At 39.6% G+C, this 20,979-nt stretch overlaps 1 protein-coding gene and 1 non-coding gene across 12 annotated transcripts in view; one reads left to right on the top strand and one right to left on the bottom strand.

The window, feature by feature from the left end:
- CFAP70 (cilia and flagella associated protein 70) overlaps nt 1–20,979 on the bottom strand; it is a 134,474-nt gene that overhangs the window by 31,879 nt on the left and 81,616 nt on the right. For 9 of the 11 annotated variants that reach the window (XM_078345557.1, XM_054242307.2, XM_054242303.2 and 6 more), the window contains 5 exons: nt 14,876–15,034; nt 14,234–14,355; nt 6,162–6,314; nt 5,459–5,620; nt 3,918–4,007 (listed from right to left, as the gene is read on the bottom strand). In XM_078345557.1, the coding sequence (XP_078201683.1) occupies nt 3,918–4,007; nt 5,459–5,620; nt 6,162–6,314; nt 14,234–14,355; nt 14,876–15,034 (686 nt within the window). The remainder of the gene's footprint in view (nt 1–3,917; nt 4,008–5,458; nt 5,621–6,161; nt 6,315–14,233; nt 14,356–14,875; nt 15,035–20,979) is intronic. The other 2 variants (XM_054242306.2, XM_078345563.1) reach the window with 1 other exon arrangement.
- On the top strand, nt 17,734–17,837 carry LOC118146525 (U6 spliceosomal RNA). Its single transcript, XR_004732386.1, has one exon. It is a non-coding gene; the product is annotated as a U6 spliceosomal RNA (small nuclear RNA).

The raw sequence follows: 20,979 nt of genomic DNA, 5'->3' as shown, positions 1-20,979 counted from the left end.
AAAATAAAACACAGGCCAGGTGTGGTAGCTCATGCCTGTAATCCCAGCACTTTGGGAGGCCAAGGTGGGCAGATCACCTGAGCTCAGGAGATGAAGACCAGCCTGGCCAACATGGTGGAACCCTGTCTCTACTAAAAACACAAAAATTAGCTGGTCAAGGTGGCACACACCTGTAATTCCAGCAACTCAGGAGGCTGAGGCAGGAGAATCGCTTGAACCCGGGAGGCAGAGGTTGCAGTGAGCCAAGACTGCATCACTGCACTCCAGCCGGGGTGACAGAGTGAGACTCTGTCTCAAAAAACAAACAAAAAAACAGAGAAAAATTAAACACATAAATTGTCTATTATAGAATAAATATTTCGTGGTGGCTCACACCTGTAATCCTAGCACTTAAGAAGGCCTAGGATAGCATTTTGGTTTCTGAATTGGTTGATCATCATAGTCCCATTCACTAAGATAGGGAATACAGAAGGTACTGGCTTAAGGAATGTAAGTACTTCAGGGATAAGGTAGGGTGTATTTTGAATATGTGCATTTTGAAGTGTCTGGAGAACCAACAACAGAGCTGTTAATTGCAGTGTTTGATGTAAGTGTCAGCCAGAGCTTGAAAAGTATTATAAATTCAAGATTTAGAATTCATCCTGGCACAGTGACAGTTAAGACTACTGGGGTAGATGATGAATCTTAGGGAGAACAAATAAGGTGACAAGAGAAAAGGACTGACTATAGAAACCAAGAGAAACCAACAACTAAGGTGAGGAAAAGATGAGAAGCCAGTAAAAAGTCTGAAAAAGGTGCCAGAGAGGAAGGTGCAGAACTCAAAGGATGTGAATGCAGCAATATTGAGGCCAAGGGAAGAAAGAGCTTCAAGAAGGAAGTGGTCAATAACGTTAAGTGCCACAGAGACTTCATCTAAGTGTCCACTGCACTTTGCCATTAGGACGTCATGTGGGACTTTTGTTAGAGAAGTTTCAGCAGAGTGGCAAGGGTATGTGTCTAATTGCAATAAAATGAAGGGCAAATAGGACAGAGAAATGAACAAACAATTTACAAGAAATACCTAGATAACGTTATTTCAACCTTAGTAACAAAAATGCAAATTAAGATACGCATCAAATTGCCAAATCATAATGCCCATTGTTAATGAGGTAACAATAAAACGGACTCTCACACTTTCTGACAGTATAAATCAGAATATAGACTTTCCAGAAGGCAAATTAACACTATAATTTAAAGACTAAAAATATTTCTACAATCTCTTAGAATGTATTCTAAGGAAATAATCAGCGTTAAATACAATGATTTATGTCCAAGAATGTTTATCTCAGCTTTATTTATTTAGTTAGTTTTTATTTTTTAGAGACAAAGTTTGTATTAGTCTGTTTTCACACTGCTGATAAAGACATACCCAAGACTGGAAGAAAAAGAAGTTTAATTGGACTTACAATTCCACATGGCTGGGGATGCCTCAGAATCATGGTGGGAGGCAAAAGGCACTTCTTTCATGGCAGAGGCAAGAGAGAATGAGGAAGAGGCAAAAATGGAAACCCCTCATAAACCCAACAGATCTCGTGAGACTTATTGACTATCATGAGAATAGCACGGGAAAGACTGGCCCACATTATTCAATTACCTCCACCTGGGTCCCTCCCACAACACATGGGAATTCTGGGAAATATAATTCAAGTTGAGATTTTGGTAAGGACACAGCCAAACCGTATCAGGGTCTCACTCTATTGCTCAGGCTGGAGTACAGTGGCATGATCATGGCTCACTGCAGCCTCCACCTCCTCAGGCTCAGGTTATCCTCTCACTTCAGCCTCCCCTGTAGCTGGGACCACAGCACATGCCACCACACCCAGCTAATTTTGTAACTTTTTTGTAGAGACATGGTTTTGCCACATTGCCCAGGCTGCTCTTGAACTCCCGGCTCAAGCAATTTGTCCACCTTGGCCTCCCAAAGTGCTGGGATTACAAGTATGAGCCACCATGCTGAGCCTATCTCAGCTTTATTTATAATAGATAACAACATGTCCAAGAATTGATCTTGTGGTATATCCCCACGTAGGTATGGTATGACTAAAACACTGATGGGAGAGGGTAAAGATTACTGGACATCCTAGTGGTAGTACTTAGCTAAATTATTTTTTTTGTTTCTATCTTAATGAATTTTTTTTTTTTTTACAATTCTCAAACAAATAGAAGCATGACTTATACCAAATAGTTTGTATAGCTGGTTCTTGTACTTTTCACAATGCTGTCAGGTTTCTGACAACTACAGATGTTTAACATCCTTTCTGGGAAGGTAGAACAGGGGGCACATAGCTTATGTATAAATGACCTTATGTCCTGGTTGGCCTTGTATAATTTTAACAACATCTTTTCCATTCTCAGAAGGGTGCTGGTTTGTATGATAAATTAAATGATCATCCAATTTATCCATATATCAAAGAACACCATGCTGTCATTCCAATTCATGTTTTTTACTATTTGGTGTTGTAAGAAGATACCAATACTATATTGTTAAGTAGAAAAAAGATTATAAAGCAGTAAATATTTACAGTTTTACATTAAAATTGCTTTCATATATATGAAAAAAATGGGAGGAAAATGCATTCAAATGTTAACAGTGGTTATCACCAACTTGTGGAGTTATGGATACTTTATTTTCTTCATATTGTATCTATTTATCTATTTTTAGAGATGAAGTCTTGCTCTGTCCCCCAGGCTGGAGTGCAGTTGTGCAATTGTGGGTCACTGCAGCCTCTGACTTCTGTGTTCCCACCAAACAATCCTCCCATCTTAGTCTCTCACATATCTGGGACTACAAGCACATGCCACCATGCCTGGTTAATTTTTAATGTTTTTGTAGAGATGGGGGTCTTTCTCTGTTGCCTAGGTTGGTTTCTCTCAAACTCCTGGGCTTAAGAGATCCTTCTACCTCAGCCTCCCAAAGTGCTAGAATTACAGGTGTGAGCCACTGCTTCTGGCTTCTTCTAAATTTTCTATAATGAACATATATTATCTTTATGGTTGAAAAAAAGCAATGAGGGGCTAAGCACAGTGGCTCATGCCTATAATCCCTGCACTTTGGGAGGCTGAGGTGGGCAGATCACTTGAGGTCAGGAGTTCAAAACCAGGCTGGCTGACATGGTGAAACCCCATCTCTACTAAAAATACAAAAATTAGCCTGGCATAGTGGTAGGCACCTGTAATCCCAGCTACTCAGGAGGCTGAGGCAGAGGATCACTTGAACCCAGAAAGAAGAGGTTGCAGTGTGCTGAGGTGGTGCCACTGCAACACTGCACCCTAGCCTGGGAGACAGAGTGAGACTCTATCTCAAAGAAAAAAAAATGTAAAAAATGAGTGAGTAGATATTTAAAGAAAAGGAGAGGCATGGAATCAATAATATACCTGAAGAAATCAGGCAGGAACATGAGGATGTACGCCTCTTTGAAGACTGGAGGAAAGGAGGGAAGGTTAAGTAGTTTTTAGGGGAAGCAGAGCAAAAAATTCTACCAGAAGCTACAGCAACTCCTCCTGCATATCGAAGGGTCACAGTAATTAATAAGCATCAATCAATTTCTTCAACGGACTTTAGATTCTCACTCCCATATGACCTTTCTCTTACGGATAATGTCACAAAAGAATGTCTATACCAAATACCATGAATTGTTTTTGTTACATAGTTTCTTGGTTCAGGTTTTTGTGGGATTTTTTTTTTAAAGATCTTTTACTTTTCTAGCTAGTTAAGTGAACTTCAGTTCACTGAACACCTTTGAAGAACAACTTTTCATTAGAGCAGACTGCCCTGATTGTTATTCCAGCATCATCACAAACCCCCAGGATGCCTGGAAGGCCAAAGAATCAAGGCCAGCTGTATGCACAGGCCTACTCTCAAGCCTTCATCCTCTTACCCGATAGCAGGCGATTCCCAGTCCTAGCCAGGTAAGGCATGAAGGTGATCTCTTACAGGCTTGCATGTAGGTTTTCTTTGCCTTTTCATACTGCAGAAAGAAAGCACCACAAACCTACTGTTCTAGAGGCTTCAAACCCCGTATTGCTGGGATGATCATGGGATCTCTGATAGTTGTGCTCCAGAACAATCTAAGTTAAGCAAGTCCTTTAATTGTACTTTTACGTGTACCTTAAGGGAACTATCACAAGAAGATTGGTGAGAGGAGATGGATAGATCACATGAAGGGCAGACTTTCACTTGGAAGTAGTTCCAAAGACATTTATAGTCTCTGTAAGAGTTGAGACAAGGAGTTACACCAAAAGTTCTGGGTGACTATAATGATTATCTGAATTCTACCTAAACTTAATGGATTACCCTCTTTCACTTTAATGCAACATAATGTGGTGGCATGACAGACATACAATCTCTGGACTAAAAGGTATACTTGATACAGCCTCATTATTCTGGAAATCTGTTCCCTTTGTTGTAATAGGTCTTAGGATTTTAGAAAAACTCAAAAAACAAACTTTCAAAAGACATAGCCCTGAAGGGACAATTTCTTGTCCTTTATCTCCAACACAAGATGCATCTATAGGAGAGCCTCAGCAAACACCCTAAGAACTGTTTGCCCAGGGACTGCCTAAATCAGCAGTGCTCTGAAGATGCAGCTTTCAGTGACATCAGAAAGAAAATTTTTCCTTATATATTTCACTACAATGGGACAGGGATTTCTCTCAAGCCTATATGAGCCTTCCTGAGTGGCACCACCTCAGCTTACTGCAATGCCACTTACGTTATATGGCACTGCAATTTCTTGTTGCTGTTGTTTTATATTAAATGAAAAGACAACTGGGTGTTCTGAGGGGAAAAAACAGAATAAAGTTAAAACAAAAGCAAGCGAGTCAAAAGGCCTTTGGCAGAATGTTGATAATTGTTAAAATGAGATGATGGATCCATGGTGGTTCATTTCACTATTCTGTTTGCTTTGCATGTATTGAAATTTCTGTAAGAGGAAGGTTTGTTTGTTTTTTTTCAAAGAACTCAGAATATTTCCCAAAATACGGGGAGGAACTGCTTCTATGGTCAAGTCAGAGTGCTCTATAGAATAGGGTTAGCGTCAGTTGGATTAAATATAACCCTTTGTGTTTAAGAGAAAGTTTGGAGAGAAGTCCTTTTGAAGCCCATGATACTTTCTTTTAGGTAAGTCGAGCTAAGAATTTCTACTACTGCTAATACAATTTTAGCTAATATAACATTACTGAGTTCTTAAGAACTATTTAGTAGCATAATGGTTAACACCAGAGACTCTCGTTTCAGCCTGCCTGTGTTTGAATGCTGCTTCCACTAATTACTGGTTGTCTGATGTTGGGCAAGTCACTTTATCTTTGGATGTAAAAGTGTCATTATATTACAATTTTTAGTCCACACAGATGGGTGTTAATGCTTGAATTACAATCAGTTCCCAGACCATGGGGTTATTCCCCATCCTCTACCCCTCACCTCTTTCTCTTCCAGATAGATGAGTCCCAGTCGCAGGAAGATGAAGTGCATCTCAGAAGCATCCACTACAAAGCTAATGGTTCGTTCATAGCATGCCTTGGCCTCAGCATGATTTCCACTCAGAAAATAGAGATGGCCCTTCAGGCCCCAGACATTGGGGCTCTGGGAAAGTAAAAAACAAGTAGTACATGGGATAAGGTAGTATTTAAAAGTACCTTGATGGCCTTTGTTTAACATTTAAATGTATACAGATTAAGTCTATTTTCTTTTTTTTCTTTTCTTTTTCAGATCAACCATCTTTTTTTTCTAAGAGTACTCAGAAACATAACCAATTAATTGTACTCAGAGAGATTTTTCTAGGTCTGCTCTCGGAATTGTTTCTTGCATTTTTCAAAGCCATTTTGGGTGTGGAGTAAATATTAAGAAAAACATTCAAGCATAACCCCCATACTATTCACATGAGAAAACAGAAGAAATCTAGAAAAATTGAAATAAACACTATCAGCCAAAGATACCCTTTTCTCTGCCCTTTGCAAAACTCATGATTACTTAAGAAAAGCAAATGGAAGGGTATAGAAAGATGAGTTTACTGACAGCTGATGACCGCCACCTCTGTTCACCAGAAATCTACTTGCGATGTGGCATCACCACCTTTAATAAAGCCCCTTCTCCAGACCCAAGAGGCTTCAGCAAAAGTCATTACCAGGTAGTCCATCTGGGCTGCTTGTTGGAGGTATTCCTCTGCCTTGGCAAAGTCCTTCTTAAGAATGTGTGTCTGGGCCAGCACCAAGTAATACTCACAGCTGGGACCTCCTTGAGGGCATAACAGCTCATGTGCAAGCACTCTGTGCACAAACTGCAAGGACAATCAGATTATAAGGAACATAGAAATGGCTGCATTGTGTCTTTTGCAGTTGAAGGATTCTGTCTCTGATAATAAATAATAAGAAATGTATTACAGAATGAAATAATTATCCTCAACTTCTAAAAGTAAAGGATGAATTACAAACATTCAGCACTTCATAGTTCCATTACCAGCTATTCACTTAGTCACCAAATGAAGATATTTCCAAGTGAATAACATGCAATATTGTACAATTATGGCCTTGCTGGTCATCATACTAGGTGAGTGTTAGAAAATAGAGCAGACGGGGAGAGGGGACTCAAGATGGCGCGGTCAGAACAACCCAGGATTGAAGCTCTCGGTGAATGCGTGGAGAGGGTGAGTCAGGGCCGCATTTCCAGACGGATCTTTGTTGCCCACAGAACGGGGAAATTCCCAGGTATAAAAGAGATGTGGGACGCCAGGCAGAGGCTTTGGCTGGCGCTGTATCACCGTGGCGCTACACAGCGCTCCGCACAAAGCGCACTGGTCCGGGTGCCCTGTTGAACCGGCAATCTGAGACTTGAGAGGGCTGAACTTGAGACTGAACGGGACTTGGACAGTGAGCCAGCCCAGGAAATTTCAGGGAAACAGCATTTGGGGTAGCGCAGTGGGACAAACAAAATGGCGATTCCAAATGCTCCGGGTAGAGAGGTTCCCTGAGGGCACAGCTGAACCCAGGACGGTGCAGCTCGGTGGGGGAGGGGCGTCTGCCATTACTGAGGCAATCAGCCCCTACTGAGGTACACACCTATTGCTGACGCAGCCTGCCATTGCTGAGGCAACCCGCTACAACAGAGAGACTCCGCCGCAGGGCGTAGCCCATAGCAGCAGGGCGGAGACTGCAGCAGCAGAGCAGAGCCTGCAGAAATAGGGCAAACCTCACACCAGCAGGGTGGAGCCTTGGCAGGCAAATAGTGACTAGACTGCCTCCTAGCTGGGCAGAACAGCACAACGGACACTCACAAAGAAAGCCCCAACCCCCCTGAGACAGAGCATCTGAGAAAAAAAGGGTTTTTTTAATGAGTTCTGCTGCAGCAGAATTAAACGTAGCAGCCTAACAGCCCTGAATGAACAATAGAGCTCACAGCTCAGCACTTGAGCTCCTATAAAGTACAGACTGTCTCGTCAAGCAGCTCCCTGACCCCTCTATAACCAAAAGATTGACATTTGGCAGGCATCATTCTGGGACAAAGATAGCAGAAAAAGAAACTGGTAGCATCCCTCACTGTTCTGCAGCCGCTATAGGTGCACCCCAGACAAGCAGGGCCTGGAGTGGACCTCAGCAGTCATACAGTGGAGGGGCTAGACTGGTAGAAGGAAAACCAAGTAACAGAAATACTTCATCATCAACAATCTGGGCATCCACTCAGAGACCCAATCGAAAACTCAGCAACTACACAGACGACAGGTGGATAAATCCACAAAGATGGGAAGAAACCAGCGCAAAAAGGAGGAAAACACCCAAAACCAGAACACCTCGCCTCCTAGAAAGGACCAAAACTCCTCACCAGCAAGGGAACAAAGCTGGATGGAGAATGACTGTGATGAAATGACAGAATTAGACTTCAGAAGAAGGATAATGAGAAACTTTTGTGAGCTAAAAGAACATGTTTTAAATCAATGCAAAGAAACTAAGAACCTTGAAAAAAGATTTGAAAAAAGATTCAAGGAAATGATAACAAGAATGGATACCTTAGAGAGGAATATGAATGAATTAAAGGAGCTGAAAAACACAATACGAGAACTTTGTGAAGCATGCACAAGTTTCAACAGCCAAATTGCCCAAGCAGAAGGAAGAATATCAGAAGTCGAAGATCAACTCAATGAAATAAAACGAGAAACCAAGATCAGAGAAAAAGGTGCAAAAAGAAATGAACAAAGTCTCCAAGAAATGTGGGACTATGTGAAGAGACCTAACCTACGTTTCATAGGTGTACCAGAATGTGACGAAGAGAATGAATCCAAGCTGGAAAATACTCTTCAAAACATTATTAAGGAAAATTTCCCCAACCTAGCAAGACAGGCCAACACTCAAATCCAGGAAATACAGAGAACACCACAAAGATATTCCGCAAGAAGAACAACCCCAAGGCACATAATCGTCAGATTCAACAAGGTTGAAATAAAGGAGAGAATACTAAGGGCAGCCAAAGAGAAAGGTCGGGTCACCCACAAAGGGAAGCCCATCAGACTCACAGCAGATCTCTTGGCAGAAACACTACAAGCCAGAATAGAGTGGGGGCCAATATTCAACATCCTTAAAGAAAACAACTTTCAACCCAGAATTTCATATCCAGCCAAACTGAGCTTCAGAAGTGAAGGAAAAATAAAATCCTTTGTGAACAAGCAAGTACTCAGAGATTTTGTCACCACCAGGCCTGCTTTACAAGAGCTGCTGAAAGAGGCACTACACATAGAAAGGAACAACCAGTACCAGCCATTCCAAAATCACACTAAATGCTAAAGAGCATCAACATAATGAAGAATCTACAACAACTAACTGGCAAATCAGCCAGCTAGCATCAAAATGGCAGTATCAAATTCACACATAACAATATTAACTCTAAATGTAAATGGACTAAATGCACCAATCAAAAGACACAGACTGGCAAATTGGATAAATATCCAAAACCCATCAGTGTGCTGTATCCAGGAAACCCATCTCACATGCAAGGATACACAAAGGCTCAAAATAAAGGGATGGAGGAAGATTTACCAAGCAAATGGAGAGCAAAAAAAAAGCAGGAGTTGCAATTCTCATCTCTGATAAAATAGACTTTAAAGCAACAAAGATCAAAAGAGACAAAGAAGGCCGTTACATAATGGTGAAAGGATCAATACAACAAGAAGAGCTAACGATCCTAAACATATATGGACCCAATACAGGAGCACCCAGATACATAAGGCAAGTTCTTAATGACTTACAAAGAGACTTAGACTCCCACACAATAATAGTGGGAGACTTTAACACTCCACTGTCAATATTAGACTGATCAACCAGACAGAAAATCAACAAGGATATCCAGCGCTTGAACTCAGACCTGGAGCAAGCAAACCTGATAGACATTTACAGAACTCTCCACCCCAAATCCACAGAATATACATTCTTCTCAGCACCACATCACACCTACTCTAAAATTGACCACATAATTGGAAGTAAAGCACTCCTCAGCAAATGCAAAACAACTGAAATCGTAACAAACAGCCTCTCAGACCATAGTGCAATCAAGTTAGAACTCAGAATTCAGAAACCGACACAGAACCACACAGCTTCATGGAAACTGAACAACTGGCTCTTCAATGTTGACTGGATAAACAATGAAATGAAGGCAGAAATAAAGAAGTTCTTTGAAACCAATGAGAATGAAGACACAACATGCCAGAATCTCTGGGACACATTTAAAGCAGTCTCTAGAGGAAAATACATAGCAATAAGTGCCCATATGAGGAGAATGGAGAGAACCAAAATTGACACCCTATCATCAAAATGGAAAGAGCTAGAGGAGCAAGATCAAAAAAACTCAAAACCCAGCAGAAGACAAGAAATAACTAAGATCAGAGCTGAACTGAAGGAGATAGAGACATGAAAAACCCTTCAAAAAATCAATAAATCCAAGAGCTGGTTTTTTGAAAAGATCAACAAAATAGACAGACCACTAGCCAGATTAAAAAGAAAAGAGAGAACAATCAAATAGATGCAATAAAAAATGATAAAGGGGAAATCACCACAGATTCCACAGAAATTCAAACCATCATCAGAAATAATTACAAACAACTCTATGCACATAAACTAGTAAACCTGTAAGAAATGGATAAATTCCTGGACTCCTGTGTCCTCCGAAGCCTAAACCAGGAGGAAGCTGAAACTATGAATAGACCAATAACAAGGTCAGAAGTCGAGGCAGCAATTAAGAGCCTACCACACAAAAAAAGCCCAGGTCCAGATGGGTTCACAGCCGAATTGTACCAGACACACAAAGAGGAGCTGGTACCATTCCTTCTGAAACTATTCCAAATAATCCAAAAAGAGGGGATCCTTCCCAAATCATTTTATGAGACCAATATCATCCTGATACCAAAACCCGGCAGAGACCCAACAAGAAAAGAAAACTTCAGGCCAATATCCATGATGAACATAGATGCAAAAATCTTCAATAAAATATTGGCAAGCTGATTGCAACAGCACATCAAAAAACTTATCCATCGTGATCAAGTAGGATTCATCCCGGGGATGTAAGGCTGGTTCAACATACGCAAGTCTATAAACATAATTCACCACATAAACAGAACCAAAACAAAAACCACATGATTATCTCAATTGACGCAGAGAAGGCATTCGACAAAATTCAACAGCCCTTTATGCTAAAAACCCTCAATAAACTTGGTATCGATGGAACGTATCTCAAAGTAGTAAAAGCTATTTATGACAAACCAACAGCCAATATCATACTGAATGGGCAAAAACTGGAAGCATTCCCTTTGAAATCCGGCACTAGACAAGGATGCCCTCTTTCACCACTCCTATTTAATATAGTACTGGAAGTTCTAGCCAGAGCAATCAGGCAAGAAAAAGAAATAAAGGGTATTCAAATAGGAAAGGTGGAAGCCAAATTGTCTCTATTTGCAGACGACATGATAGTATACCTAGAAGACCCCATCACCTCAGCCCAAAAACTCCTGAAACTGATAAGCAACCTCAGCAAAGTCTCAGGATATAAAATCAATGTGCAAAAATCACAAGCGTTCCTCTACACCAATAACAGACTTAAAGAGAGCCAAATCAAGAACGAACTGCCATTCGCAATTGCTACAAAAAGAATAAAATACCTAGGAATACAACTCACAAGGAACGTAAGGGACCTCTTCAAGGAAAACTACAAACCACTGCTCAACGAAATCAGAGAGGACACAAACAGATGGAGAAACATTCCATGTTCATGGTTAGGAAGAATTAATATCGTGAAAATGGCTATACTGCCCAAAGTAATTTACAGAATCAATGCTATCCCCATCAAGCTACCATTGACTTTCTTCACAGAACTGGAAAAAACCACCATGAACTTCATATGGAACCAAAAGAGAGCCCGCATAGCCAAATAAATTCTAAGCAAAAAGAACACAGCGGGGGGCATCACACTACCGGATTTCAAACTATACTGCAAGGCTACAGTAATCAAAACAGCATGGTACTGGTACCAAAACAGAGATATGGACCAATGGAACAAAACAGAGGCATCGGAGGCAACACAACATATCTACAACCATACAATCTTTGACAACCCTGACAAAAACAAGCTATGGGGAAAGGATTCCATGTTTAACAAATGGTGTTGGGAAAACTGGCTAGCCATGTGCAGAAAGCAGAAACTGGACCCCTTCCTGACACCTTACACTAAAATTAACTCCAGATGGATTAAAGACTTAAACATAAGACCTGGCACCATAAAAACCCTAGAAGGAAATCTAGGCAAAACCATCCAGGACATAGGAGTAGGCAAGGACTTCATGAACAAAACACCAAAAGCATTGGCAACAAAAGCCAAAATAGACAAATGGGACCTAATCAAACTCCACAGCTTCTGCACGGCAATAGAAACGGTCACTAGAGTAAATCGGCAACCAACAGAATGGGAAAAAATTTTTGCAGTTTACCCATCTGACAAAGGGCTGATATCCAGAATTTACAAAGAACTCAAACAGATTTACAGGAAAAAAAAAACAAGCCCATTCAAAACTGGGCAAAGGATATGAACAGACACCTTACAAAAGAAGACATTTATGAGGCCAATAATCATATTAAAAAATGCTCATCATCACTGGTCATCAGAGAGATGCAAATCAAAACCACATTGAGATACCATCTCACGCCAGTTAGAATGGTGATCATTAAAAAATCTGGAGACAACAGATGCTGGAGAGGATGTGGAGAAAAAGGAACACTTTTACACTGTTGGTGGGAGTGTAAATTAGTTCAACCATTGTGGAAGACAGTGTGGCAATTCCTCAAGGCCTTAGAAATAGAAATTCCATTTGACCCAGCAATCCCATTACTGGGTATATATCCAAAGGACTATAAATCGTTCTACTATAAGGATACATGCACACGAACGTTCATTGCAGCACTGTTTACAATAGCAAAGACCTGGAATCAACCCAAATGCCCATTGATGATACACTGGATTAGGAAAATGTGGCACATATACACCATGGAATATTATGTAGCAATCAGAAATGATGAGTTTGTGTCGTTTGTAGGGACATGGATGAATCTGGAGAACATAATTCTCAGCAAACTGACATAAGAACAGAAAATGAAATACCGCATATTCTCACTCATAGGCAGGTGATGAAAAATGAGAACACATGGACACAGGGAGGGGAGCACTAAATACTGGGGACTATTGGGGGGAAGGGGAGGGTCAGCGGGAGGGGGAGCTGGGGAGGGATAGCCTGGGGAGAAATGCCAAATGTGGGTGAAGGGGAGAAAGGAAGCAAAACACACTGCCATGTGTGTACCTATGCAACTGTCTTGCATGTTCTGCACATGTACCCCAAAATCTAAAATGCAATAAAAAATTTAAAAATAAAATAGAGCAGACAAAGGCACATCATCAACCACCCCATTTACATAGAAGGCAACATTTTCAGGCTGCTGACATTGTAAGGAAATTTACAGTGAGGCAAAACTGCCTTTCTAACAATCTAGACTTGAAATCTTAGAAACATAAATGTCTGTTTTGGATGTACCTCCAAACATTGGTTATGTTTACCAGTTTTGTACTTTGGGCTGATTTTTGTATTTTTGTACTTTTTACTTTTTTAGAGACAGGGTCTTGCTCTGTCACTAGGGCTGGAGTGCAATGGTGTGATCATAGCTTACTGCAGCCTCCTGGCCTCAAGCAATCCTCCTGCCTTGGATTTTTGCTTTTTATACTTTATAAGACCTACAAGTTTAACAAAGTTAAATATACTTGCTAAGTCAAAGGTAAATCCTTCTTTTCTTCTCCCACTGTTCCTATCTTTGCCTATAATGTAGAATTATACTTACACATTTTTAGAATACTAGAGGGAATAGCTGCAGCTATTTTTCTACCTGCCTTCTGAGTCTCTGACCTTGACGGGCTAATAACTTATTTAGCTGTGGGAGAAGAGAGCCTGTTTTTACTTTGAGGAGGGTTAATGTGTTAAAGGCTCCTGCTTAATGTGGCTCAGTCCCACCCAGTTTATAATTCTTGCCCTTTCTTGACCTTGCCTGCCCTCAAGTGGAGCATGCACTCAGCAGGATCAAAACCAAACACTCTTGGCTCCTAAATCTTGCTGTCTCTCCTACTCCTTGCTCATGGATATGCTTTTTGCTTCCCATGTAGGCAGACCTATTAGGATGCTCTGCTTTGCTGAGAGGAGGCTTCAGTTCCTTAGCTGCTCTACCTGTGTCTTCATGAGTAAGTCAAATGTGGGGCCAGTTATGTTCTCCAGCCCAGTTTTACCAATAAAAATAAGCTAATATTTTTATTCCCCCATATAGTACCGTGTATGTTTCCAATTGGATCAGAACGTGGAGGGGAAGAGGGGAATGATTTGGCTCCTGTGAACCCCCAACACTCATATAATGAATTCCCATGATAAAGTAATAACAGGCAACATATACCTTAGAGTCTGACTAAGCTCTGTTGGTATTCTACAGGGAGCAGACCTGGTGTGAGATCTGCTGCCTGATGCAAAGAGTAGTTCATGTTTGGATGTTCTTCCCATTGGGCTTAAGGTATGCTCTCAAAACCATATTTGATTTCTGCTTCACAAATATCTAAGCTTGAAAAATACCATTAAGGATAGAATAAGGAGTTCGCTAAAATCTTTCCATCTACTTGAGCTTTTCCAAACATTCTGACCTGCACAGCCTTGACTTTCATCAAGAAACGTATGGTCTCCATGAAGATGGTGGTAGTTTGAGAAACACCATAATGAAGGCCAGGATGCAGAAGAGCTGATGAACCTTCGCATTTTGATACTTCTGAAAATATTACATTAAAAAGATAGAAGATTGAATGTAACAGAAAAAGTGTCAGAAATTCAGACACAGTCACATAGCAGGGAGAGTTTTCTCATCTAATACATGAGAGAGATCATAATCTGGAAAGCAATCGACTGCTCTCCAGCAGTGGTCCCAAAAAAGGAGAACTCAAAGGTTCTCAAGGTAAATCTACTTGTGTTTCCAAATGCAAGTACAACCAAATGAAAAGGTTTTAAAAAGTATTCAGATCTTCTTGAATGTGAAACACAATTTGTAGATTCTTTTAAAAAATAAAGACCTGTTAGGAAATCATAGGTCTGTAGTTGGCTACTTCTGTGAGCTAAATATAAAATCTTTGCTTATTGAAAGAGTTCGGATTTCAGAGTCTAGTTAACATTAAATAATTTAGGCAACCAATCAACTTCAAACAAGTCAGGATTGCCATTTTATAATTTTAAGAGTCTTCATCCTTGTCTAGCTTATGCCCCTCTTCCAAGTGGAAATCTTTATTTCTCGTTACCTTTCTTTGTTGGTACCTTCTTGATAAATGCGTTAGATGATTTTTGGTTTATACTTGGATCCCAAGCTTGTGTAGGCAAAATGGGTTCTCGTGAATCAGACTGCAGTTTGGAGGATTCTTCAAGAAATTTGTCTAGAATAGATAATGTAGCTCCTGGTCCTAAATAGATTAAATTTTAATGAAAAATAAAACTTCTTACATTGGTAATTTAAAGGTTATTATAAGAGATACATTTTGCGAAGCATAAGAAACATATTCCCTAAATATTTCATGAAGGATAGGCTTGTTTGGTAGACTTGTTTATATTTTTGAATAATTTAAAGAGCACAAGCTAAACTTACAAAACAGTCTCTGTCACTGTGACCCCCCAAATACAATCTTGCTGCTAGTCCAAGCCATGATAATATCAAGCAGATCCCTATTTTAAGTTATTTGCTAAATTCAGACTCTAAAGAATCCAGATGAGAAAACTAAAATGTTTTTAGATAATGTTAAAGCCCTTTAGAGACAGGAATTCTATTCATCTTATCTCAGTGTTCAATAATAATCATCATATAATTAATCATTTAATAGCTGTATTTATTTTATTTTTATTATTTTTGAGACAGAGTTTCACTCTGTCACCCAGGCTGGAGCCCAATGGTGTGATCTCAGCTCACTGCAATCTCTGTCTCCTGGGTTTAAGGGATCTTCTGCCTCAGCCTCCTGAATAGCTGGAATTACATGTGCCTGCCACCACATCCAGCTAGTTTTTATATTTTTAGTAGAGACAGGGTTTCACCATGTTGGCCAGGCTGGTCTCAAACTTCTGACCTCAGGCGATGGTCTCCCAAAGTGCTGGGATTACAGACATGAGCCACCACACCCAGCCAATAGCTATATTTAAACAGGTCCATATGCCATGTATTGTGCTAAAGACTTTAGTGTATATCATTTATTTTTTACAACACTATGAGATATTTTTATTATGCTCCTTTTAAAAACGTGAATCAGACAGTTGTTAAATAATCTGCTGATGCTCTCAAACATGCCATGCTGCCTATCAAATGAATGTTTGACGAATAAAAATAAAAGCAATGCTAGGCAGGAAATTAGTGCTAGGTGGCCCCAAATCAAAAGAGGTCACTTCCAGCTAGGGCAAAAATGTAGCTTTGAAAAATAGGTAGAAAATGGATAGCAAAGAGGGAGGGGCATTCAGGGCTGGAAGCATGCCACTGGCGAGAGCATTAGAAGTAGTGAACTAATTATTTTAATGGGTCCTGAGGATTTCATAGGGAAAATTAAGGAAAAGATAGGTTGGGCTCGATTGATACTTGAATGCTAGGATATTTCTCCACTAGGCAAGAGGAGAACAGGGGAGATCTACTGAATAGTTTTGAGCAAAAAAAGTAGAGAATGAAAGTGATACTTTATGAAGACTATTCTAGCAGTGCTATGAGCAAGGAGAAACAATTGTGGATGAAGGCAGAGACCTGTTATTGTTATAATAGTCTGGATATTTGGTAATGGAGAGTAGTGAAAATCTAAAGGGAAGATACAGGGAATATTTTCAAAGAGAACCAACTGGTCTTAGGAATTCACCTGCGGAGGATGTAGGAAAGTTCAATAAAGAAAGAAAGAGCCATCTTTTTCTGCATGGGTGGAAAAAAGAAAGGAAGGAAGAGGGAGCAGGGATAACTCTGAGATCATAAGCTTGGGTGCCTAATATAATGATGTAGAAGCAATTTGGGAGTTGAAGTTGAGTTTACAAGTGAAAAAAATCCAACTACTGTATTGTATAGGGATGTCGGTTAAAGAGCTAAATTTGAGAGTTATGAGCAGTAAAATGAAAACTAGAAGGGCAGGTAAATTCTTAGTAAGATTGGATTATTGGAAAATGATTATATCAAATGAGTGTGAACAGAAAGAAAAGCTAACAGAAGAAACCAAAGCTGCTGGAGATGAGGAGGTAATCCAACATGACTTCAGGAAGGAGAAAGTTGTTAACAACTGCAGAGTGATCCTTGAGGAGTAACAGTGGAAAAAATGGTTAACATTAGACTTTTCTGATATATATGTATATGTATATATAGGTATATGTGTGTGTGTACATATATACATATATGTATTTTGACACAAAGCCTAGGCTGGGATGCAGTGGCATGATCATAGCTTGCTATGGCTCAAAGGAACCTCCCTCCTCAACCTCCCAAGTAGGCGGGACTACAGGTGTGCACCATCACACCTGGCTAATTAAAAAAATATTGTAGAGATGGGTCTCACTTGGCCTCCAAGTGCTGGAATGACAAGCATGAGCCACTGTGCCAGCCTGAGGTATAATTTATACAAAATAAACTATCCCCCTTCAAGTATATGTTCAGTATGTTTTAAATGTATATACTTGTATAATCACTATTATAACCAAGATATAAAGCATTACTGATATTCCAAAAAGCTCCCTCATGCTCCTCCAATTCCCAGGCCAAGGCAACCACCGATCTGCTTTCTGTCAATATAGGTTCATTTTCCTCTTTCTAGAATTTCATTTCAATGGAATTATACAGTATGCACTCTTTTGCAGCTGGTTTATCTACCTAGCATACTGTTTTTGAGATTCATCCATGTTGTACTTATCAGTAATTTGTTCCTTTTTATTGCTGAGTATTTTTTATTGTGTGGATATATGAAAATTAATAATTCATCTATCAATAGGCAGTTGGGTTGTTTCCAGTTTTGCCTATTAAAAAAAATCATTTTATTTAAACATTCGCATACAAATCTTTGCAAGGATATGTTTGTTTCTGTTGGGTTAAGATCTAGGAGTGAAACTGCTGGCATGTGTATGTATGTTTAACCTTATTTTGAAAATTGGCAGTTTTGTGCTCACTTCAGTAGCACATATATTAAATTTGAAACAGCATAGAGATTACCATGGCCCCTGAACAAAGATGACTTACAGATTCCTGAAGCATTCCACATTTTAAATGCATGTAACAAAGTATCATTTCATAAATATGTACAATTATCATGTATCAATTAGAAAAGAGGTTGGGTGAGTTGGCTCACATGGGTGATCCCAGCACTTTGGGAGGCCAAGGCAAGAGAATTGCTTGAGCTCAGGAGTTCAAGACAAGCCTGGGCAACATAGTGAGACCTTATCTCTACTAAAAAATTAGCCAGGCATGGTGGTGCATATGTGTAGCCCCAGCTACTCTTGAGGAATTGAGGTGGGAGGATTGCTTGAGCCTCAGAGGTAGAAGTTACAGTGAGCCATGACTGCCCCACAGCACTCTGGGCTGGGTAACATGGTGAGACCCTGTCTTAATAAAAGAGAAAAGTAAAAGAACCTTTAAAAATTGCCATTTATTGGAAGGCTATGTAAGTATATGAAAAAAAAAAAGAAAAAAATTACCAGTTTTCTCAAGTGGTTGCACCATTTTGCATTCTCACTAGCAATGTCTGAGAGTTCCAGTTACTCCACATCCTTATAAGTTTATATTCTCAATCTTTTTAATTTTAGCTATTCCAGTGGTAAATTTCATTGATTTTCAAATGTGAAATTAATCTTACAACCCTGCTTAGTTATATTATCTTTTATACATGTTGCTAAAATTGACTGGCTAATATTTGTTAAGAATTATTGTGTCTAACCAGGTACGGTGGCTCATGCCTATAATCCCAGCTACTTGGGAAGCTGAGGTGGGAGGATTGTTTGAGGCTAGGAGTTTGAGACCAGCCTGGGCAACATAATAAAACCTTGTCTCTTAAAAAAGAATAATAATAATAATAAAATAAGGCTGGGTGCGGTGGCTCACACCTATAATCCCAGCACTTTGGGAGGCTGAGGCTGGTGGATCACGAGGTCAAGAGATCGAGACCATCCTGGTCAACAAGGTGAAACCCTGTCTCTACAAAAATACAAAAATTAGCTGGGCATGGTGGCACACGCCTGTAGTTCCACTACTCAGGAGGCTGAGGCAGCAGAATTGCTTGAACCCAGGAGGCGGAGGTTGCGGTGAGCCGAGATCGTCCCATTGCACTCCAGGCTGGGTAACAATGGTGAAACTCTGTCTCAAAAAATAATAATAATAATAAAATAAATAAAGAAGTATTGTGACTAGGCTTATGAAAGTCATTTGTATGTACTCTTCTTTCTTTGGGATGGCTTTGTCTAGTTTTGATACCAGGGTGATTACTGTTCTCAAGGTATGAGTTTGGAAGTATTCTCTTTTTCTCTATTTTTTGAACATATGGTATGATTGGAATTATTTCTTCCCTAAATATTTAATAGAATATACCAATAAAGCCTTTTGGGCCTGGAGTTTTCTTTGTGAGGGTTTTTAATTACCCATTTAACCTTCTTAGGATATATAGACCTATTCAGATTGTTTCTTCCTGAGTAAGCCTTGTTAGTTTATGTCTGTCAAGGCATTCATACATTTCATTTAGTTTGTTAAATTTGTTGACATTAAGTTGTTAATAATTTCTCTTTATTTTTTAATATTTAAAAGATTTTCAGTGATGTCCTCTCTTATTTGTGATATTGGCAGTGTGACTTCTCTTTTTTCCTGATCAGATTTATCTGTTTCATTGATCTTCTGAAAAAACAGCTATTGGTCTTATTGACTGTCTCTATTTTTGTCTGTTTTCTAGTTCATTGATTTCTATTCTGAGCTATTATGTCTTTCCTTTTACTTATTTTGGGTTTAATTTAATTTTCTTGTTCTAGCTTCTTAAGAATCTTAGATCATAAATTTTAGACTTCTCTTATTATCCAACATAAGCATTTATAGCTATAAACTTCTCTCTAGAAACTAATGTAGCTAATCCTGCACATTTTGATTTGTTTTGCTATCATTATCATTAAGTTCAAATTATTTTCTAATTTCCTTTGTGATTTCATTTTTGACCTGTGGGTTGGTTATTTATTTGGATCTGTATGTATTTACTAATTAAGACAGAGTCTCAATAAAGGTTTTGTTATATTGCCCAGGCTGGTCTCAAACTCCTAGCCTCAAGCAATCCTTCCACCTCAGCTTCCCAAGTAGCTGGGATTATAGGCATGAGCCACCATACTTGGTTAGACTCAAAAATTCTTTCTTTCTTTTTTTTTCTTTTCTTTTTTTTTTTTTTTTACAGAGTCTCACTGTATCACCAGGCTAGAGTGCAATGGCATGATCCCAGCTCACTGCAACTTCTGTTTTCTGGTTTCAAGCAATTCTCCTGCCTCAGCCTCCCGAGTAGCTGGGACTACAGGCATGCACCACATACCCAGCTAATTTTTTTGTGTTTTTATTAGAGATGGGGTTTCACTATGTTGGTCAGGATGGTCTCAATCTCTTGATCTCGTGATCCACCCACCTCGGCCTCCCAAAGTGCTGGGATTACAGGTGTGATCCACTGCGCCTGGCCTAGACACAATAATTCTTAACAAATGTAGCCAGTCAATATTTGTTGCCTAGGCTGGAGAGCAGTGGTGCAGTCATAGCTCATTGCAGCCTCCACCTCCCAGGCTCATGTGATCCTCCCACCTGAGCCTCCCTAGTAGCTGGGACTACAGGCATGCCACCATACCTGGCTAATTTTTTTTTTTTTTTTTTGTAGAGATGGAGTTTTGCCATTTTGTGCAGGCTGGTCTTGAACTCCTGGCCTCAAGCGATCCACTTGCCTTAGTGATCTGTGCGTTATTCAGAAGTATATTGTTTAATTTCCAAATATTTGAAGTTTTCCTGTATGTCCAGTGATGAGATGGTAAATGTTTAACTACTGGATGTCAGGGGTGTGTGTGGAGCATGGTTTGCTGATTTCCATGATGTAAATTCTCCTACCATAGCCAATTTCAAGCTACCAATATTATGTCATTGAACATAGAGTTGGGAAGAGATCTGCAATAGCATACCATCATACAGTATTTCCACATAGGAATACAATTAGAAGACATAAATAACCTTAACAGTGACTTTCGTAAAGTCAGGATACAGAAATCAATGTACAAAAATAAGTAGCATTTCTATACACCAATAATATTTAAGCTGAGAGCCAAATCAAGAACACAATCCCATTTATAATACACACACACACACACACACACAAATACCTAGAATAACATCTAACCAAGTAGGTAT

Source organism: Callithrix jacchus, chromosome 12 (genome assembly GCF_049354715.1).
Source record: "Callithrix jacchus isolate 240 chromosome 12, calJac240_pri, whole genome shotgun sequence".
Taxonomy (NCBI): domain Eukaryota; kingdom Metazoa; phylum Chordata; class Mammalia; order Primates; family Cebidae; genus Callithrix; species Callithrix jacchus.
The sequence above is the reverse complement of the archived record's forward strand: the minus strand, read 5'-3'. Positions and strand labels throughout refer to the sequence as shown.